The sequence below is a fragment of the Penaeus chinensis genome, chromosome 37 (assembly GCF_019202785.1).
Source record: "Penaeus chinensis breed Huanghai No. 1 chromosome 37, ASM1920278v2, whole genome shotgun sequence".
In the NCBI taxonomy this organism is placed as follows: Eukaryota; Metazoa; Arthropoda; class Malacostraca; order Decapoda; family Penaeidae; genus Penaeus; species Penaeus chinensis.
In genome coordinates, this window is record NC_061855.1 from 6,016,591 (window position 1) to 6,038,335 (window position 21,745).

The 21,745-nt window shown below is 39.3% G+C and overlaps 2 protein-coding genes across 2 annotated transcripts in view; one reads left to right on the plus strand and one right to left on the minus strand.

Moving 5' to 3' along the window:
• The window catches only part of LOC125045502 (6-pyruvoyl tetrahydrobiopterin synthase-like), an 8,067-nt gene extending 4,114 nt beyond the window's left edge, over positions 1-3,953 (plus strand). Inside the window, exons 3-4 of the mRNA XM_047642796.1 lie at positions 2,802-2,940; positions 3,578-3,953. Coding sequence (XP_047498752.1) covers positions 2,802-2,940; positions 3,578-3,728 — 290 coding nt within the window. The 3' untranslated portion in view covers positions 3,729-3,953. The remainder of the gene's footprint in view (positions 1-2,801; positions 2,941-3,577) is intronic.
• A 1,814-nt stretch (positions 3,954-5,767) lies between these two features.
• LOC125045752 (trithorax group protein osa-like) lies at positions 5,768-19,876 on the minus strand. Its single transcript, XM_047643193.1, has 4 exons — positions 15,735-19,876; positions 15,543-15,625; positions 11,557-11,669; positions 5,768-11,104 (listed from the first exon to the last, which is right to left on the minus strand). Exons 1-4 carry the CDS (start codon positions 19,867-19,869, stop codon positions 11,026-11,028), a joined length of 4,410 nt encoding a protein of 1,469 aa, XP_047499149.1. The 5' UTR covers positions 19,870-19,876; the 3' UTR covers positions 5,768-11,025.
• Between the last annotated feature and the right edge of the window lie 1,869 nt (positions 19,877-21,745).

Genomic DNA, 21,745 nt, shown 5'->3' on the forward strand with positions numbered 1-21,745 from the left:
AGTAAACAAATTTAATTACAGATAATATGTGTGTGTGTGTGTGTGTGTGTGTGTGTGTGTGTGTGTGTGTGTGTGTGTATGTGTGTGTGTGTGTGTATGTGTGTGTGTGTGTGTGTGTGTGTGTGTGTGTGTGTGTGTGTGTGTGTGTGTGTGTGTGTGTGTGTGTATGTGTGTGTGTGTGTGTGTATGTGTGTGTGTGTGTGTGTGTGTGTGTGTGTGTGTGTGTGTGTGTGTGTGTGTGTGTGTGTGTGTGTGTGTATGTATGTATGTATGTATGTATGTATGTATGTATGTATGTATGTATGTGTGTGTGTGTGTGTGTGTGTGTATTAATATAAAAGTAAATACCACGAACCGCCATATTTCCATAGCCGGCCGCTCTGCCTCCGGACCCACACCTGATCCCTATAGACCTGCCTTCGCATGACATTTCGCGATCTATTTCTTTCATTTCTGACGTTATTTTTTGCCTTGCCAGGTTATTTAACTTGTCAGTTTAGTTTTGTCCTCTATCTGTGACAGTGTCCTTCGATTTCCCCCGAACTTGGTGTGGTCATTATGTAAATTTATACTATTATTTATGGATGCCTCTTGAGTGGAGTTATCATGGCTACAAATTTATCTGATGAACACAAAACCCGTCTGAAATTTTGGTGTCAAAAAGATTTTGCTCTAGGTGTGGGGAGAGGGCACATGTTATCAAATGAGAATATTTTATCAGTATTGCCTTTAAAAAAAAAAGTGTGTGTGTGTGTGTGTGTAATCCAGCGACCATTCCCTCGCCGATTTTCTCTGCTGGCGAGGCAATTTCGGTTCTTATCCAAGGAACGAACGCCAAATGTCACAACACTATCCCCGCAAAGAACACACGTGAACTACCAAAGACGAGCAATTAAAATGCTTTTCGGTTCAGAATACCTTCGAATGGCCGGTCACGACGATAGTGTATGGATTCCTCCAGCAAAGTCTATATAAGTACTTATCTACACGTATTTTAATATACGTTCATCTCAAAACACCTTACACGTCACTCTTGTTACGTTCACTAACTTATTATTATTATTTCATTATGATAGTTGTAATAGAAAATACCACAAGATTGAAATACAAAAAAAAAAATAAGTTCGTTATGATCTGATGCACATAGTAACCAATGAATATTGTTAAAGTTTATCCTACATTTATTCTACGAATTCTACAGACTGACAGCGCTGGATTCCTCACCTTCTCCTACCCAAATATGTAGGACACTTGCCGTGGAACCCCCCAAGCCCCCACATTCTTGGCCTCCATAGCAGGAGAGGGCATGAGAGGTACCAGGGAATTAGCGAATAAAATATGAAAAATATACACAAAATGAGTCACTGTAATAATGACATACAGCGAATAATTCATGTCTAATGGAGGGCGCTGTGTCCCCTGTGACTCTTCTGGGAAGCTATGCCCCCAGAAGAAGAATCCTCCACGTATTCAGGATAGTGTGTACGACCGGCATGCGGGAGCGCCCGACGCCAAGTCTTTCCTGCCTTCATCCTGCCGTACATACGTGGTGGATTCTCTGTTGTAGAGAGCGTGGATTGTGGGGTAGCAGCCTCCCAGGGGCGGTGTTTGCGGGGGGCATAGGCCCCTGCATTTTACTATATGTTGACCAATTCTCTGTGTATTTTTTTTTTTTTTTTTTTTTTTGTATTCTACCCCGTAATTTCCCTGGTACCAATCATGTCCTCACCTGCTATCGGGGCCAAGATTGTGAGTATGGGGGAGGGGGGTCGGCGGCATAAAGTTTACATACATGGCTATAGAGAGTGAGAGGAATCAGTAGATACCACTATCGCCGTGATCGGTCATTTGAAGGGATTCTGAATGTTTACCTATATCTTCTGAATTATGTCATCAACAAGAACGTCGAGGCGAAATCGTTTTGACATTTAAAAATCCGGCAAATTTTTCCTTAATCTCTGGCCAGTTCCAAGGCTACTACATTCCCACAGTAACAGGTTCGTCGCGACATCCCTGCCGAAAACATCAAATCCTGTATGGTAACTCACCTATTCCTAGGACTAAATGTACCTCCACTGTCTCCGTCTCCAGTGACCGAAATTTAGTATACAATACCATCAGCTTATCATAGGCGATCAGTAAGAAGTGTACCGCTGTCTCTCCGTGGCAGCCAGAATGACCGGGTTCTTTATTTCGAACCTTTCTCAACACTGCTTCGGACGCATGAATAAGTTGTGTGCATCATCCTTACAACAGACCATTAAATTTTGTCACAGTCATACATTGTTTGAAGTTCCTCACCTAAAAAAGCTTTTGGTTTGCTTGGGTAAACGTGCAAGCATGTGTATGTATATACGTCCATAGGAAATTGAGATAATCATATTTCTGTATGCTTTTGTATTGAAATTATAGACCTTTAAAATTTGCGGGTGATTCGAAGCCGAGCATCTTTAACTTTATCATGTATATTGAAATGACAGTAAAATTAAATTGCGAAACGAAAATTGCTCCTTTTTTATACAAATAAGGCACTACTTTATGATTTGCTATAGCGGATTTATCTTATTAAGATTCAGAATAGGTTGGATTTGCTTCACTTATCACACGCTGCCTATGTCACCATTCCCTTCCCATCCGTTCCTTCCTCCTATCTTTCATTATTTATTTCGTAGGAATTCCATATCTCATATTTCTCAAATTACGTCGTTCTTCATACTTGTTTCGAATTTCTCTTTACTTTCCTCTAGTTTCAATATAAATTATTCGAACATCTGTAATTCTGTTTAACATTTTCCTTCCAGTTGAGGTGACAGTGCGAGGACCTGTTGACGCCGTGACGGGGATGGTGATGAACGTGACAGACCTCAAGCGAATCATCAATAGCGTAGTCATGGATGTCATGGACCACAAGCATCTCGATTTGGACGTCCCTGTCTTCAGGTCAGTGGGTAATTCAGGTCTCTGTATTTTCTTGGTTTTGCTCTGATTAATTTGAACTTAATGACAAGTAGGTTATGTGGATATATTAAATGAAACACAAAATCATAATTATCAGATAAGGTCGTGGTCTAATGTATCCTTTATTTCCTGTGGCCAAGTGTCAGTTGATCTTTGTATATACATTTTGTATATACATTCGTGTACTAACATGTACATATGATGTGTACATGTTAGTAAGTTGTCTGGAACAATAGTTTATTGAATTGCTTAAGGCAACTGATTCACTTAACTGAGGCAAGAACTGCATATTTTATAATAAATAGACTGGAATCTTAAGAATGGCAGATATCTTAAATCAAGCATAGATCTATGTGTTTTGTCTGGAAGAAGTTATTTAATGTTAGAAATATGACTTATTTGTTCACATCTAATGAATCCATTATTGATTGCATTATACGATGCACAGTTCAATGTAAATGACAATGCCAACCATCTTATATAACAATACTTATGCATGATTTAAAATCTATGATTTGATTGCCTTCTCCATTTAAGGTTAAATTTTCCCATGCCAACACCATTGTATCATGACAGTATCAGTAATAGTTGAATATCACATCCAAATTCTTTTCTTCAGGGACTCAAATCTAGTCAGCACAACAGAAAATGTTGCAGTTGTCATATTCGAGGCCATCCAGGGTCAGCTACCTAGCCAGGTGGCCTTGTATGAAGTTAAGGTGCATGAGACTGACAAGAATATTGTTGTCTACAGGGGAGAACATGAATGAATAATTTCTATTAAAAGTTTGATCAGTAAGTGCCATACAAGAGTTTAAATGAGATTAGTTTTGATATCAAACTTTTAGTATATGAATGAAATAGCTTAGGTAGAGACTATATGTCTTCCAAGAATACTGCTTGCCCTGTCAAGTTCATATTATTTTGACAATGATTTTTGTATTATGAAATTACTTTGTTATCAACCTTTAAAATAATAAATTGTTTTAGATCTATGTCTTGTTTTAGTAAATTGTACAGTTTACAGATTACATATTATCATCAGATTTATGGTGTTCTTGAATTATCTAAAAAATGACACTTAATCCGATACCCAAGATCAAGGGCAGCTGCTGAATTTTCACTATTTATATACTCAACAGCAAATAATTTACTGTACATTATGAAATCTCTTAACTTTGCATCCGTTGGTACAAAGCAGAGAGACAGAGGCATACTAGTAATCATTTTATCTCAGTGAACATTCATGCTTATATGCATGAACACACACATGTAGATTAATCATAGCAGTCATCAGGTCAAGCTTACATTTAACAAACCTCAGTGGTTTGATTTTATATTTGAAAACAAATAAAAATTATGTACACAAATAAATACTATTGGAACAATAGAAATAATAGTGTATCAGTATTATTACAAAGAATACATTATGAATTCCTTTATACATAAAAAACAAAGTATTATTTTTATAAAAAACACTTGACTGATTCTTATAAAAATAAACTGATAATTCCCTCTTTGTCAAATAGAATACATAAAAGAAGTCCTGATTTTATTTACCTTTCATTTGCATATAAACATAGAAGTCTTTTAATTATTTATAATACTGCTTTTCATACTACTACTATTGAAAGACAGAAGATATCAATATTAGAAAGTAAATCACAGTTAAGGTAACTATTAACCCAATGCTGCCAGGAAAATGCTGTGCTCATTTATTACTTTTTTGTGAAATGTCTCTGCACATAGAGGGCTTTGGTAGTGCTTAGCCACAAAGGAATCAATTAGTAGAACTTGTGGCCTTACCTAATTTCACCTTTCCTTGAAATGGCAAGAAAAACTAATGCTAATGCTATGAATATCAAATTATAGACATTATAATTACTATAATGTTATAATCATTAGTAACAGCAAAATAAGATAAATATTTTAAAACATTTTTGTAAATCAAGGAAATGGGTAAACGGGCGAGACAGGCAGTATTCGTAATTGGCTCATTGGTGACTTAGTACAAGTGTAGCCATCTATGTGTAAAAACAATTAATCAAGTAAACCTACACTAGGCATGGCATGTATGTACATGCCATGCCAGTCGGCTTTGGGTTAAGTAGTAAATAACAGGAAACAAACATCTTTCTACATTTATGCAAATTAAATTAAGCAGAATAATAAATATTATTTTTTATATTCACAACTTTCACTTAGCAAAAACCAATGATTATGGTCATGTGTTCATGTGAACCGTACCTGCAATTTCCTTTTCTTTTCATTATTTAGTTATATATTGCATGAGCAACTAAGGACTTTCATTTTGTGTTTTATCTGTAAAATGTGTTTAATTATATTACTTCCAATGCTTTATTAGCAATGAGAAAAGATTAAATAAAACAAAACTCACCTTTAATGTCACATGTGATAGTACATCATTGTTTTAACTTTATAATTTTTTTGGGTCCTCTAACTTATGACCACCAAACAAAATAAAATTCTTGCTCAACCCATTTGTAACCATGGTTGTATTTTAGCAAAGTTCTTTCCTTATCTGTGTCTTCTAATGGTAATCTAAGGCCAGTTAACCCCTAGTGTACTTTCGTTATTGGTTAATTTGCTTGGTCACCTTCAAATCATTTATATAATTGGTTGCATTTTTATTCCTGCTCTTTCCCTCTGTCCACCTAAATGCAGGTATAATTACCCTATACTTAGAATATCATCATCTTTAACAACCATTAGTCACTTATCTTACATCCCAAGTATTTAACAAAAGGAAAATATGCATTTTATGGCAAGAGGATATTAAAACCAACTGTCAGAAGTTGAAATCGTGTATTGGATAAAGCTTGACACGTTTGTTAAAGCAAAAGAAGAAACTAGTATAATATCAAGATACCTCTTAGGTAGGGGTGTCCAGAAGTGTGGCAAACAAATTACTCCTGTACACAGGACATGAAGGAGATGATAATAATGGTGATGAAATGAGACTAATATGTACCTTGGGAAATGATTGGAGTGAGGTGGGATCCTTATGAGAGGTGAGGAGAAGGGTAGACAGAAGGATAATGTGGGAAATGGGATTTGAAGATGTTCACCACTCACAGTCTGCAGTAATATTTGGTCCAAAAACAGTTAAACTGATAAAAATATGTCCCCTTAAAACTAACCATTCATTCTAGGAATAGCGATAATTCTTTATCTATATTTATCTGTGTTAGGGTAAATAACCAACGGATGTTTTTACATCCACCTCTTTCTGAAGATGTTACATCCAAGGAAACTGCAGACTGGCAAGAGGCTGAAACTTTGTGAGAGGCAACAATGTTCCATATGGGTGTGTCTCCTTATATACCTTACAGACAAAATATACATCTTACTTGCAGACCCAAATGGGTAACGGAGAATACACACCCATATTAATATTTGAACATGAGAGAAACAAACCACTTGGTGGTTAATTAACAAAAGGTCCATCACTGACCTAAAACTGGGACGTTATCTTCTTTTTAAAAAATCTAAGACTTCCATATTATAATATTTCTTCTGTACATACAATATAAACCACACTTCTCTATCTCTAATCTAAGCTCGAACAACCTGAACCTGTACAGCAACTCAACGAGTGTCTTTGGCTTGCAGAAAACAAGTGTTGCCATAGGGTGCACAAATCTTGAATAATTCTAACCCTAACACTGTCTACCAGATCCACTAAGTAGAAATACAGTGGGCGAGTTGCACATCAAGACAGCCTCTCCTGTACACTCACCCACAGACTGATAACTCAGTACAACAAGGTTCTAATATGCATATTAGTGGGAATAACGTCATATATGCCCTCCCTACAACAGTACTTAACATATGATTGGAGTAATTGCTACAAGGTAATGTGCAAAAAGAAAAAAAATACTTATTTCATATACACATAAGGATTCAATCTCTATAAAATATACATATAAAACAAATCCAATCAACTCTGTAATGGATAATTGTGCACACTGGCAACACTAGTAGCAATCTGCAGTGGATACAAATAAACAGGTTAAGAAACAAGCTATATCCCTTCTCTGTAAACAGGAAAAAACGCATACCATATATTTTTTACTAACTTTAAAACGGTAAATCATGGTGCACACTTTGCCCCTCATCACCTGACCTTGTGACGAGAAGTAATCAGTCTTTGGCATGTGGGCTGGTAAAGTAAAGGTAGTACACACCAGTACATTGGTAGAAGTCACTATAATGCACACACTCAGCAGGTCTACCATGTTCCTACACATACTGGTGTGGTTTAGACATGACTTCCATCAATACACTGAGTTTCTAAAAAGATACATGGCTATCTTCCCAAGCAACCCATACCATAGTAAACACTTCAGTAACCTCAAGTACTAAAATATACATTTACTTTGACTTTTGACAACTCACTGGTACCTTTCCTTGTCATTAAATGAAAAAAAAAATGTTTACACAACTTGAAATAGATACTTTGTACTTACCAGTTATTAATGTTATATAATTAATTTGGCAAACAACTTGGCCATATCTGAGATGTATTACAGATTCAATCATAATCTGAAAAAAATTAAATCTTAAAAGATGAAACCTAAGTAAAACCCACAACTGAAAGAGTGACAAACAGTAGCAGATGCAGGCAATGAGGAAGATGTGTCATAACAAGCAATTCTGGGAACAAGTTGAGGTTTATCTAAAGCTCAATTATCCTTGCCAAGACACAATAATAAACCAGACATCCCTAACATTTCTTAACTCTTTTCCAATTTGCCTTTCCTAGCACCAGTTTCTTGAGATCAGGAAGCTGTGGGGGTGGGTACATATTCAAAGGGTCTAGGATATTTTACTTGTTTCAAGCTTGTATGTGATTCACTTTGACACTGAATTAGTATCTACATATCAATATATATAGGATATCTGACTTCTTATATATTTATTCTACTGGGGTAAATAAGCAAGTCATTTAGTTCCCCAGAATCACAACCACACTAGTTCCAGCATAAGCCACACACTGCCACACTGAACTCCCTGAAATTGCTTACATTAACATCTTTAATGTCCAAAAAATTCCAGCTGTACTGATGAAAAAATCAAAACTCTTATGTTTCATTGCTAATGGTTGCCTGAGTAGAGCTGTACTCAATAAAGGTGCTACACAATGGGGAAAAGTCACAAACTGTTACTGTATCCACAGAGACATTTTAGTATATTTTAAAGGCAATTTGGAAAAGAGTAAATTAAGTACAAGTAATTCTCTAATATCCTTTCAAACGATAACAGTCATGCATAGTATGCATGTCTCAACAAAATACAAGAACAAGAAGTATTAAATATCAATAAAAACTATAAATATTACTTCCCCAACGTCTCCACACTTCCCTCCCTTCTAGACCATCCTGTCGATGGCCATGCCTTTTCCATAACTAACGCACTCATTGCAGTCTACGTACACCACACCTGGGTAGTAAGTCTTCTTCATAAATGGATAATAGAGAACCACGTGCAAAGGGAACCATGGTTAAACTCCTAAGTAAGTGCTTGATCACTACATATTTGTACAAATTGCTATCTTTTCAAGGTCAAGCACCAACTTAGAATTTGAAAGGGAATATTTGCATGGCTAGGCGAGTTCAGCCAATATTGTAATCAGAGTTACTGTTTTTCTTGGTTATTTGATTGTAGTGTCTTTGTCATAAAAATTATCCTTCAACATCAACAACTTACTTTACAAGTTTTGATTTACAATGATAGCTTTGTAACGCTGTATTTATATCTTCTAAACTCACCAATTATTGTCAAAGCTTGGCAAAGATTACAATTAACTAATGGTGTACAAAATGCGCACTATCACAAATTAACTCTCCACTAATACTGGCACACTCAAGGCACCTTAGACATCCTTGCCGTCTCGGGGGTTTTGTGAGGTTGTAAGTAAACTGTCAACTTCCCGATAGTGCAAACACATGACATAACTCTGGGAATTTGTAGAAAGTCTACGATGAACCCGCTGACAAGCTCACAAGATGAGGACTGCACAGTGTGACTTGCTGTTTTTTTGTTTTTTTTTTATTTTGTCTTGTTCTGTTTTACGTGAAGCTCTGGGGTGTCTTGGTTCAGTTTTATCGCAAAGACTTAAAGCGTGTGATATAATCTGAGGAATCAGTTCATTTGCCTATCTTAAAATTTGGAAAGCCTATGAAGATGACTTTGGTGGAAGACAACTATAATCTGCTTATTTAATGATGATTAAAAAAATAAATAAAAAAAGAAGAATAGAATGAAAAAACAAATATACAGTCTAAGTATTCTTAGACAGTCATATGTAAGCCCATTAAAACTGATATCAAATAAATATAAAACACTAAAGACTTTCAAAAATATTTTGTTAGATTTGAAATATATGCTCATTAATGTTTAGAATGAATTTGTTTTTGTTTTTTTTACAAAAATGTAACTAAAGAAAGATCTGAAATCACAAACATGTAAGGCCCCTTGACAGAGAAACTATATGTGAAGGCTAAACAATACTTCATAAAGGGTTAAATATCATCATGCAGTGCTTGGTTTTGATATCTGCAGCAAATGATGATATTTATTTCACTTCATCTTAAAGACGTGTGTTTCATTGCCATTTTCACATTTCTAGGAACACTGATGAGATGCAAATAAAGCCCCACTGTTAACCCCAATCCCATTTGATGTCAAGACAAATAAATTAATCCAGAGCAACCTCATTCACTAATCTAATTAAAAGTCAAGTAAATAAAATAATTTTAGTTCATCAAAATACACAGACAAAAAATCTCAATGTCAGGTGTGTGTGTGTGTGTCCTGAATAGTTTACACTGTATTTCATTCTCCCCTTCCAAAAGGCTATCGGTAATAATTCTTACAGTAAAACGAATGCTTTCCAAATTTTAAGCTACTGAAATCTACTTGCAGTTGCCTTCCTCATTAGTGATGTAAGCAGTATCTTCGGGCTAATTAGTGGACTACAAAGTTTACCCTGAGTACATCCATTTTCTTAGAGTAGCATGCTGCCTCATCTCATACACCGCAATAATGGACTCCAATCTATTCACCTTTTTGTTACCATGCCATATACAGCAAGAATTTCTTGATGGTTTCCTTAATGCATATTAGTTACTCAAAGATTTGATACTGTAGGTGATCTCTCATTTGACTTAATCACCCGTGATGCTGGATTTGACTTGGCTCAAAAGCTTCAACACTCCTTACTATATACCATAATAATATATCATTCAACTCGCTAATATAATCGACTTTATATTCAATCATCATATTTGAATAGCTACCATATAACCTATCAATTTGAAGTATGGAATATGCATTGTATTCTTTCTTCTGTAACATGATTCAAGTAGTCTAATAAACCAAGAACATGATAGTATAGTAATAAATACCATGAAATTTGGAAATAATAACAATGCATGCTCAGTGACATAACACTGATTTTCAGAATAACATAAATGTATTACTTAACCAATAAAAGCTGTCAAAGAACCTGATTAGTCAGTCAAAATCAGTACATAAAAACATAAGGTGTTTTCTAAGGCTTAAGAAAAGGAAGGAATCATCAAAATGCAGATATACATAAATATCATAATGAACAACATTGGATTCAAAATATAAATCGCACTTATGGTTGTGTCATGATTACTATAACTCTTGGCTTATAGACAACTCTGCGGCCCATGTCACCTGATCCTCCGCCTGCGTCTTGCTCTCGTAGGTCCCGTGGTGTGAGGAGAAAGAGACTGCACAGCCTGGGGAGGAAGGAGCTGCTGTCCGTCCAGCACTCCCAGCGAGGCTGGAAGGCACTTAGCTCCACCTCCTATGGCAGTCTTGTTCTCCCGTGCCATCACTTGGTTCATATGAGGTATATTTAAATGCTGGGGCTCCGAGGGTGGTTTTACTGGTTTGTTTAGCATTCTTCTAACTGGTCCACTTCCCAGGCCAATCAGAGGTCCGTTCACAGCAACAACAACGGTGGTTGGAGAGTCCGCTGGCATGCCTTCCAGTGTGACTGGCTGAGGAACTTCACACTGTTGGTGGCCTGATTGCACTGTCTTGCATGGCCTCGGCTATTGCCTTGTCTAATGCAGCTTTCCCTCGCACACTGAAAATATAATCCCCAGTCACTATTCAACTTGATTTAAATTTATGGGTGAATTATGATTTTATTTCATAACTTAAATAAAATTTTGCACTATAATTGTGAATAAAAGACTCAAGAAGAATGGCAGAATACACATATATATTTTTTGATAGTCCTATGAAACTATAATCAAATATACAAAATACAAATATACCTTCTTTATACTTTTCATTTCTCAGAAAAATGGACATTTAAGGAACATATCTACAAGAATAACATTCAATGATATAAAGACAAACTAAAAAAAAATTCAGAAAAGTATAAACAGAATATTCCCTAACCTCACTGCACTCATATTTAAATGGAAGACTTTATAGCACAAGGGAAAAAATTACATAAAAATCCAATAAACACTGAACTTCAAATTCTGAGATCCAGAGCTTTGAATCCAACAAAGAGAGAGTGTAAAGTACCTGCGGCGTGTTGGCACCCTAGGGGGTACAATGGGGAACGTGGATAGGACGGAATGTTTGACGGTGTCCACCCTGTGATCCCCGTACCACTGCACCACACACTCACCACCAGCCTGGGAGGACAGGGTTGAAGGTGAAAACATTGGAAGTGACAGTAACTAAGATGTATGTCTGCTCTTTACCACTTATTATGCTGCCACTGTTCTTATCATTATTACTAGTTATTCTTTTCTTTATTGTGGTTAATTTTATCAGAACTACTACTTTTACCACTTTAAATAGGGGAAACAAATAAGTGACATTTTTCTTCCCTGAAACCAGTTAGTAAGGCAACCTTCACCAAAGACACACAATTCCTTTGTTATTTCATACAGTCAGGAATGCCAGTCCATACAGTCAGGAATGCCAGACAAACAAATTGGAGAACATACTTAATACTTCTGATATGAAAAGACACATATTTAAGACAACTTGTATTATAGGACCCATAATAATTTCCATATCCACAATACTATATCTACTTCATTTCTGCATTTTTAGAAACACTGATATATGCCAACCTTCATTCTCATTTCAATAACTTTAGCCTGCTTTTCATAGTAAATTAAAAGTGATTTACTCATTAAATAAGTATAAAACATCTCAGAATGAAGGTAGAGGGAGGTTTTACACTCTGTCAAAAAAAACTAGAAATACAAAATATATTTATATAAACAAATAGAAAAAGATAAAAATAAAAATAAGTAAAATCAAAGAAAAAAATTATCAACAAAGCAATGTAGATTGGCTATCACAGATAACATACCAATGCTGTATTCCTAAAACTAAAATTCAGAGAGAGAGAAGAAGAGAGAGCATAAGAGAGAGAGAGAGAGAGAGAGAGAGAGAGAGAGAGAGAGAGAGAGAGAGAGAGAGAGAGAGAGAGAGAGAGAGAGAGAGAGAGAGAGAGAGAGAGAGAGAGAGAATGGCATAAAATCAGACCAATCCTAATAATAATTATATAAAGAAAACAAAATCAAACAATGAAATATAATGAATATTCATGAAAACATAGGAATTATTATATCCCTGCAAAACATATCATAATTACTCTCCTATATGGAAATTATTATTGATTTTTTTTTCTTCAAAGACAATTTAAGTAAATTATCGAGAAAAAAAGAAAGAGAAACGTTAGAAGTAAAGGAATTGTGTTAGGTGAAAGGGGGAAAATTAGTGTGGGTTTGGGAGAGCAACAAGGGGGGGAAAAAAACATGTAACAAATAACACACAGCAACCTCGTGAGGCACTGCAAATGCAAAAGGTTGAAAATAAGGAAGGCTGCATCATTTGCAATCATCCATATTCAAGGACAACACAGGCAAACAAGAAAAAGATAATAATCAAAAATCATTTAAACTCATAAAAGGATGCTAAATCCAACCAATGTGTCTAGAAAAAGGTGTACTTCAAGAACACACAATCTACTAAAAACAAAGCCAGACAAGGTTTTACTCCTCAGATGCATATTTTTTTTTCATCTTTTTTTTTTATTTGCAACTCCTTCCTCAAAATCTTAACACCTTTGACATGGACCTTGTGTCGTGTCCTGGTTACTAAGAGCTGTATCATTAGGACAAGTTAGAAATGAGCTTTGACCTTCACTGTATTTCTATCTCAAACGGGGAGAAAAAGGAGAACTTGTTGCCTCTCTCTCTAACATTAATTTAATATTCGAGAATTTTCTTTTCTCCTCTCTCTGTCATGGACATTGAATTCCAATTTTGGGGAAACTCACTGAGCAATATTGTTTTTTTGAAATTAAATCCTAGAATATTTATCAACCTGTAACATGCCTGGACTTTCCACAAAGCCTCTGTTGTAAAGAACCATGGGATTATGCAAATGAAACCATACTGTCAATATCTTTGAAGATATCTTAGAAAAAAAGCAGAGTGAGAAATCGGTACAATTACTATTTCCTTTGTTTCTAATCTGGTATCTCAGCTGGGACTATGCTGGTGTTGTCAATCATAGCTGACCTTATCTCGTGTATTCTTACTGAGGAAGTCACCACACCAACCACATATATGCACAAGTGTGTGTGTGTGTGTGTGTGTGTGTGTGTGTGTGTGTGTGTGTGTGTGTGTGTGTGTGTGTGTGTGTGTGTGTGTGTGTGTGTGTGTGTGTGTATGTGTATATGTGTATGTGTATGTGTATGTGTATGTGTATGTGTATGTGTATGTGTATGTGTATGTGTATGTGTATGTGTATGTGTATGTGTATGTATGTTTATGTTTATGTTTATGTTTATGTTTATGTTTATGTTATGTGTGTATGTGTATGTGTATGTGTATGTGTATGTGTATGTGTATGTGTATGTGTATGTGTGTGTGTGTGTGTGTGTGTGTGTGTGTGTGTGTGTGTGTGTGTGTGTGTGTGTGTGTGTGTGTGTGTGTGTGTGTGTGTGTGCATATACATATAAATTCATATCCTACATGTTCTTCACTTTAAATTTTGCCATTTGTGTGTGTTAATACATATTTCAGTGTATTTATGGGAAACCCCAGATCACACAGTTGTGACTGTGGCTTCCTCAAAAAGGTGAAATAATCTAATTGTCTGATCAGGTCAGATCCAACTAGACTATATTTGCCAAAATGCAATCCTTGGCACATTACTGAATCAAAATTAAAAGGGATTTTTTGAAGTATATCATATAACAAAATAGCATTTATTCTGAAATTCAGCAACTATTAGCAAATGTATTTTCAAAAGGAAACCATCAAAACCACTGAAGAAGTGCTTTAGAAAATACAGAAATACCATGACAGAGAAGGCATTGGATTTCAGACCATATCAGCGGGGAGGTTAATTTTTAATCCTCAAATTTATCATCTTATCTATATAATCTATAATTACAAAAAAGGTTGAGAAGTTTAAAAATATATATATATAACTTTATTACTACGGTGTCCTGTAAAAAAAAAAAGATAATAAAAAATGTAAAAAACAGAACATGAAGCACTCAGCACCAGCATCAGCAACACACAGCAATCCACCACCACCAGCAGTCCTGTCTTCGAGTGCATGACACAGAAACAGACATACACAATATACATACAAACACAAAGACATTATTTTGGAAGTTGTTTTGTTTGGAACAAAAGATAATGGTAGTTTATGTCTTGATGACTTCATATCCAAACCTGATTTTAATCTTACAAAAGGTTGGCTTGTCTTTATGACCCTCTATCATACTATAACAACTTCCAAAAGAATGAGAATTAAAAGGAATTTGACTATAATCTAAAGACCAACTATGTACATATGGTCTTGTAGGATATTTATGTGACAGGTTTATGTGGGTGTTTGCAATAGGATGAGAAACAAAAAGAAAAATAATTAAAATGTTAGTTGCCACAAGCCAAGGTGTAAGCATGGAGGAGGATACTGATTCTGATGAAACTGAGATTCTCAGATGTAATACTACCGAGAGAATTAAATAACTTTAAATCATTTATATGTCCTGGCTTCAATGAAAACTCTAACAATATAACTCATATAATATAATATATTCAAGTGTGAATATTACAATAGTGATAATAAAATGGTAGGTAAATATCTATTTGTTCATATATCAAGCAAGTAATTTATAGTAACACAAGGACATATAAAATATGAAGATACTGCAGTTAAAATGCTTCATAATAATGCACTGGTGTGCTACTGATGGACTACACAAAACAATTTCTGACTTTTTTACCTTTCCCATTTTTTGTATTTCAGGATGAATAAATTCATCACATACACTTTTATCATAAATTTAAATTACATTAATCCCTGGCTCATGGAAATAACTTGTCAGCATTTCAGGGAAAACAGACCAATATACTACTAAAGAAGGATTGAAAGGAGTTAAAAGGAGTGCAGACATGTGTTTATATTTAAATTGGAAGAGGGAAGATGTAGAAAGCTGTGTATTAGTTATTCTGTGGTGTAGTTACCTGGTGGAGCACCTGAGCCGGCCAGTAGTGGTGGCCCCTATGCGGCCCCCACACCACTCCGCGGCCGCACATCACCGCCTCCTCTGGAACACAGCGGCACCGCGTTTAGTGGCTCTGGCCCCACACTGGCTCTGGCTCATCACTGGCACTACATCAGGCAAGTTAGCAATGGCATTGTGACATCGACTTTACCTGAAGTGGACGCACTATGGGGCTCCTCAGGAATGGTACGCTTATTCTTGTCCGGGGAGTGTGGTGGAAGTGGATGGGGTGGGTCCGTAGGGGGGGTGGCATCTTCATCATGGCGCGTTGTGGTCACCTCTGCACTCTGATGAGAAGGGGATGCTGGTGCTGCAACTCCAACACAATCTGAACTGCTCACATCACTCTCTCCCAATCCACCAGGTGTTTGCGTTGACACTGAGGACCGTGTGCCTGTGTCAGTATTCCCCTGCGTTGCTACTAGAGTTGTGCGCTGTTGCACTATTGTGGTCTTGTGCTGAACTACTGTTGTGTTACTACTACATCCCCCCCCGCCCATGACAACTGGCTGACCTCCAACATATTCTGATGTAACAACTACTGGTGGGGCAGCACCCTGGCTTACACACACTGCCTGACCAGGACTAACACTAGTTCCTGGAGCTGGATATGTGGCAGCAGCTGCTGTCACAGGTAAAACATGAACTCCTGTGCTACCTGTTAATTGTGATGTTGCTGGTGAAGGAGAGATGTTTACTACCTTTGGGCCACTGACTACTGCTGTTGTGTGGGGGACTGGAGGTCGCACAGCCACCATCGCTGGCATTCCACCAGCAGTTGCTCCGGGAGTGAGAGGGCCAACCATACCACTTGCGCCACTGACTGTTGGGGTCACACCAACAATATGGCCACCAGAGAGCTGTAGCTGAACAGGATATGACATGCCAGTATTTGGGTCTGTTGATATGAATGTTCCATCAGCAAGCTGGTTTATCACTACTCCCTGAGGAGGTGCTGAACCTACAAGAATGGCTGCTGGGTTGTGAACTTGCACAGGTAAATTTGGTAAGGTATTACCAACCATTTGAACAACATTGATAGCACCAGTTCCCTGTGCTGCTGCTGCTTGCAGCATTTGTCCACCTCCCACTTGACTGGCAACTGTAGCAACTTGAGCCATTTGACCAGCTGCTGCCACAGTGCCCATTGTACCATAAGGTGCCACCTGAGTCATATGGGGGCCATTCATTACCATGTGTTGAGGAACTTTGTTTCCCATGATAATAGCTGGTACCAATCCTTGCTGCTGATGATGTTGTGGTGAAGACTGAGTGGCAGCAGTTCCTTGTGGTGTTGATGAATTTCGTCTTCTCTTCCGTCTGCGTCCTCCAGAGGAGCCAGCACTGGAGGGGGTGTCTGATCCTGCTGTGGACCCTGGGGTTGAATGTGGGGTTGAGGGAGTGGACACTGAAGTAGCATGTGGAGTGGAGGCATTACTAGCTCTTGTGTCATCTACTGTTTCAGCTGTTAGCCCAGTAGTGACAACTTGTGCCACCTGTAAATGTGGTGAAGACTGTGGCTGCCCAACTTGGCCTTGCTGCTGTTGAGGATGATGATGAGTACCTTCCACAGCCAAAGTGGCTGCAGTAACAGGAACTAAGGACTGTCCAGCCATGATAGTACCTTGTGTTAGTGGTGTGGGACCAGCAATCATGCCACCTGGGCTGTGTAAAATACTAGGGGATGACTGGATAATATTACCACCATTTTGTATAATAACTGGAGCCTGCATTGTGGCAAAGGTGTTGACTAGCTGCACCACTGGTTGTACAGGCTGAAATTGTTGTATTTGTGGTTGTAACTGGGGTTGCAATTGGGGTTGTAGCTGTGGTTGAAGTTGTGGCTGTAGCTGGGGTTGAAGCTGTGGTTGTAGCTGTTGCTGAATTTGTGGCTGTAAATGTTGTTGCATAGAAGCCATATGCTGCTGAACCTGTACTTGAGACATCGCAGCTGGCACTCCAACAACACCTGCTACTGCAGATGTTACAGTCACACCCGGGGTTGCATTGTTCTTATTGTTAAACTGAGAGGAAACGACAACCATACTGGTTGGGCCATTACATCCATTACCACTGCTAACAAAGGCACCTGACTGGGCTGATGGTGGTCCTCCTACTAGAACAGGACCTGGACCACGGACTAGCCCAGCTGAATTACCTCCACCATACACCGTTACATTTGTGGAAATAGGCACATTATACATTCCTGCTGACATAGATACTGGAAGTGCTGCTTGTTGCTGTGGAGGTGGTTGTGGTAACTGCTGTGGTTGGGGAGGTGGAGGAGGGGGTGGCTGAGGAGGCGGCGGCTGCTGGGGTTGGGAGCTTGGTCGAATGGGCCCTAGCGAGGATGGCACAGGAATGCTACTAACAATACTTTGCACCATCTCTAGTGGAGACTGAGTAACCCCTCCGGCCCTACTTACGCCTGGAGGGCCAGGTGTTAGGGGTTTATTAGCTGCAATACCTTCGCTGCCGTTTCCCCCACTGACTGCCTGATCTGGGCTACTGCCTGTGCTTTCACAACTACTCATGATGCTTGATACTTCTTTGCACCAATTTTCAGACTTAATTGTTTCTTTAATGTTTGATATGTTAATGTTAACAGATGGCTTTATGCTATCCTCAGGTGAATTTGCCTCATGCTTAACTTTTACTAACTGATCTTCTTCTGGTTTGAAGCACACAGTTTCAATTTTTTCTTTTGGTGGTAAACATTCTGACTGTGTTGATATTGGTATTGAATTTGTAATTTTAGTGTTGGTGGTCAGGGTTGCAGAGGAGGTATAGGTAACTGTTGTAGTGTGAATAAGGCTACTGGACTCAGCCTTGGCTATGGATGTAGACAAGGCAGTTTCCCCTTCAGCAGCCTGACCCTGGGACTGTTTGGCACCCTCTGCAGGACTTGCTGTCTTTTCTGCTGCAACAGGTGGGCTTCTCTGGGATTCCCCCTTGGATGAGGTCTGCTGACTTGTTGGAGTTGAGGTACTGGTTGGTGGCGAGGTTAGGGTTGGTGTGGGGGCTCCAGTTACACTTGTGTGTGTTGATGGCGTAGGAAGGACAGAGGGTGTTGTCATAACTGTGTTTGTTGTATGAGTTGCAGCCTTACTGACTCTTGCTGGTAATGGGACATTACTTGGCAAAGGAACCACAGCAGGGGAAGAGGACAACTGGGAAGCACGTGTAACATTGCTATTCCCTACTGGTGGCACACCAGCCTGACTTTTTGGTTGCATCTGTTGTTGTTGTGGCATAACTGTTCCACCTGCAGGTGCTCCTGTTTGAGATGCTGGTGGTGGGGGAGGTCTTGGTGAAATACCTGGTGCTTGGGGAGAGAACTGTCCCATGCCACCTCCTGCCATGGTATTATTTAAGAGAGCAGTCTGCTGTGCCAGATAACCACTTGGATCATCCATAAAAGAAGGTCCGGAGTGTGGAGGTCCAGGGCCACCTTGCCCACTCATATTAGGACGAGGATGCTCTCCATGGATATTTCTTACATCAACATTTGGGCATGGCGATGCTCTCTCCAAAACACCTTTAAAGCGCTTCTTGGCCCTCCCCCCTGTCTTGCGTCTCTTCTCCCCTTCTTCCCAGAAAGTGGCGGGTGCACTGGGTCGCTCTGTTCCTCCCTGAGGATTTGCCATGTTTCCAGGAGGTAAGACACGAGGTGGCATCATACCTGGTCCTGGCATGCGACACATCATGTTGGCATTCATAAAACCAGGTGGGTGTGGTGCCACTCCTCTCATCCCAGGCATCATGTGTGACCCTGGACCCATCATGTTGGGTGGCGGTGGCTGTGGCTGTTGCTGCTGTTGAGACAAAACAGACTGCTGGAGCTGTGGCGGTGTTTGCTGTTGAAGCTGCTGCTGCTGCTGCTGCTGCTGCTGTTGAAGCTGCTGCACTGACTGCTGTTGTTGCTGGAGAGGACCTTGTCCCTGAGGCATCCCACCGCGAAACATAGAAGGATCTCCTGGCCGACACATGTTTGGCCTGACCATCTCCCCAAAACCAGGCCCAATACTTGGACGAATACCTGGTCCCATGGGCATGTTAGGTCCCATATTGTTCATGTTTGATGGCATGTTGACTGGGAAACGATGATGATTATCACAGCATGCATGGGAGGTTGCAGTACAGTGCTGGGCAGGGCCATGTTGCTGATGGTAGTGGTGATTGCACCCTTGAGGGACATTCATGACTCCACTTACAGGACCATACCCGCCCCCGCCTGCCATGCGGGGTATGGCACCCATCATCCCCCAGCCCTGGAAAAAAAGCATGAGTTTAACCTTCCATCCATTAAATAAAAATGTATTAATACTGTACAAGAATGTTCAAATCCTCTCTTAACATTTAAAAAATTACTATTGACACATATAATCTGTTATAATATCACATCAAAATTTCCTAATATTTGATCTAATTCTAAACTGAAACAGTTTTCAAAGGGCAAATAAAATATCTAAACATGAAACCATAATGGAATTAGACTGTAAGGAGAATGAAGATTACTATGCAATATCCATACACCTGAAATACATTCAAATAATACTGTGAATAACACAAGATACAACAAATCAAGAAAATACAAGGTAGGTCACTTTTTCTGGACTCCATTAAAAAAAAAAAAAACCCCATTCCCTTTCCCTTTCCCTTCCCTTTTCCCTTTCCTTTCCCTTTCCCTTTCCCTTTCCCTTTCCCTTTCCCTTTCCTTTCCCTTTCCTTTCCCTTTCCTTTCCCTTTCCCTTTCCCTTCCCTTTTCCCTTTCCCTTTCCCTTTCCCTTTCCCTTTCCCTTTCCCTTTCCCTTTCCCTTTCCCTTCCCTTTTCCCTTTCCTTTCCCTTTCCTTTCCCTTTCCCTTTCCCTTCCCTTTTCCCTTTCCCTTCCCTTTTCCCTTTCCCTCTCCCTTTCCCTTTCCCTTTCCCTTTCCCTTTCCCTTTCCCTTTCCCTTTCCCTTTCCCTTTCCCTTTCCCTTTCCCTTTCCCTTTCCCTTTCCCTTTCCCTTTCCTTTCCCTTTCCCTTCCCTTTTCCCTTTCCTTTCCCTTTCCCTTTCCTTTCCCTTTCCCTTTCCCTTTCCCTTTCCCTTCCCTTTTCCCTTTCCCTTTCCCTTTCCCTTCCCTTTCCTTTCCCTTTCCTTTCCCTTTCCTTTCCCTTTCCCTTCCCTTTTCCCTTTCCTTTCCCTTTCCTTTCCCTTTCCTTTCCCTTTCCCTTTCCCTTCCCTTTCCTTTCCCTTTCCCTTTCCCTTTCCCTTTCCCTTTCCCTTTCCCTTTCCTTTCCCTTTCCCTTTCCCTTTCCTTTCCCTTTCCTTTCCCTTTCCCTTTCCTTTCCCTTCCCTTTCCCTTTCCTTTCCCTTTCCCTTTCCTTTCCCTTTCCCTTCCCTTTTCCCTTTCCTTTCCCTTTCCCTTTCCCTTTCCCTTTCCCTTCCCTTTTCCCTTTCCCTTTCCCTTTCCCTTTCCTTTCCCTTTCCTTTCCCTTTCCCTTCCCTTTTCCCTTTCCTTTCCCTTTCCTTTCCCTTTCCTTTCCCTTTCCCTTCCCCTTTCCCTTTCCCTTTCCCTTTCCCTTCCCTTTTCCCTTTCCTTTCCCTTTCCCTTTCCCTTTCCCTTTCCCTTTCCCTTTCCTTTCCCTTTCCCTTTCCCTTTCCCTTTCCCTTTCCTTTCCCTTTCCTTTCCCTTTCCTTTCCCTTTCCTTTCCCTTTCCTTTCCCTTTCCCTTTCCCTTTCCCTTTCCCTTTCCCTTTCCCTTTCCTTTCCCTTTCCTTTCCCTTTCCCTTTCCCTTTCCCTTCCCTTTCCCTTTCCCTTTCCCTTTCCCTTTCCCTTTCCCTTTCCCTTCCCTTTTCCCTTTCCCTTCCCTTTTCCCTTTCCCTTCCCTTTTCCCTTTCCTTTCCCTTTCCTTTCCCTTTCCTTTCCCTTTCCTTTCCCTTTCCCTTTCCCTTTCCCTTTCCCTTTCCCTTTCCCTTTCCCTTTCCCTTTCCCTTTCCTTTCCCTTTCCCTTTCCCTTTCCCTTTCCCTTTCCCTTTCCTTTCCCTTTCCCTTTCCCTTTCCCTTTCCTTTCCCTTTCCCTTTCCTTTCCCTTTCCTTTCCCTTTCCCTTTCCTTTCCCTTTCCCTTTCCCATTCCCTTTTCCCTTTCCCATTCCCTTTTCCCTTTCCCTTTCCCTTT

What these genes read in the sequence shown, in the direction of transcription:
- LOC125045752 (XM_047643193.1), bottom strand. Translation starts at nt 19,869, where the DNA reads ATGCTTTTTTTCCAGGGCTGGGGGATGATGGGTGCCATACCCCGCATG. An exon ending in CGGCTCAGGTGCTCCACCAG is followed by an intron (nt 11,670 to 15,542) that starts GTAACTACACCA and finishes CTGTCCTCCCAG; the next exon opens with GCTGGTGGTGAGTGTGTGGT. An exon ending in AGGGTGCCAACACGCCGCAG is followed by an intron (nt 11,105 to 11,556) that starts GTACTTTACACT and finishes TTATATTTTCAG; the next exon opens with TGTGCGAGGGAAAGCTGCAT.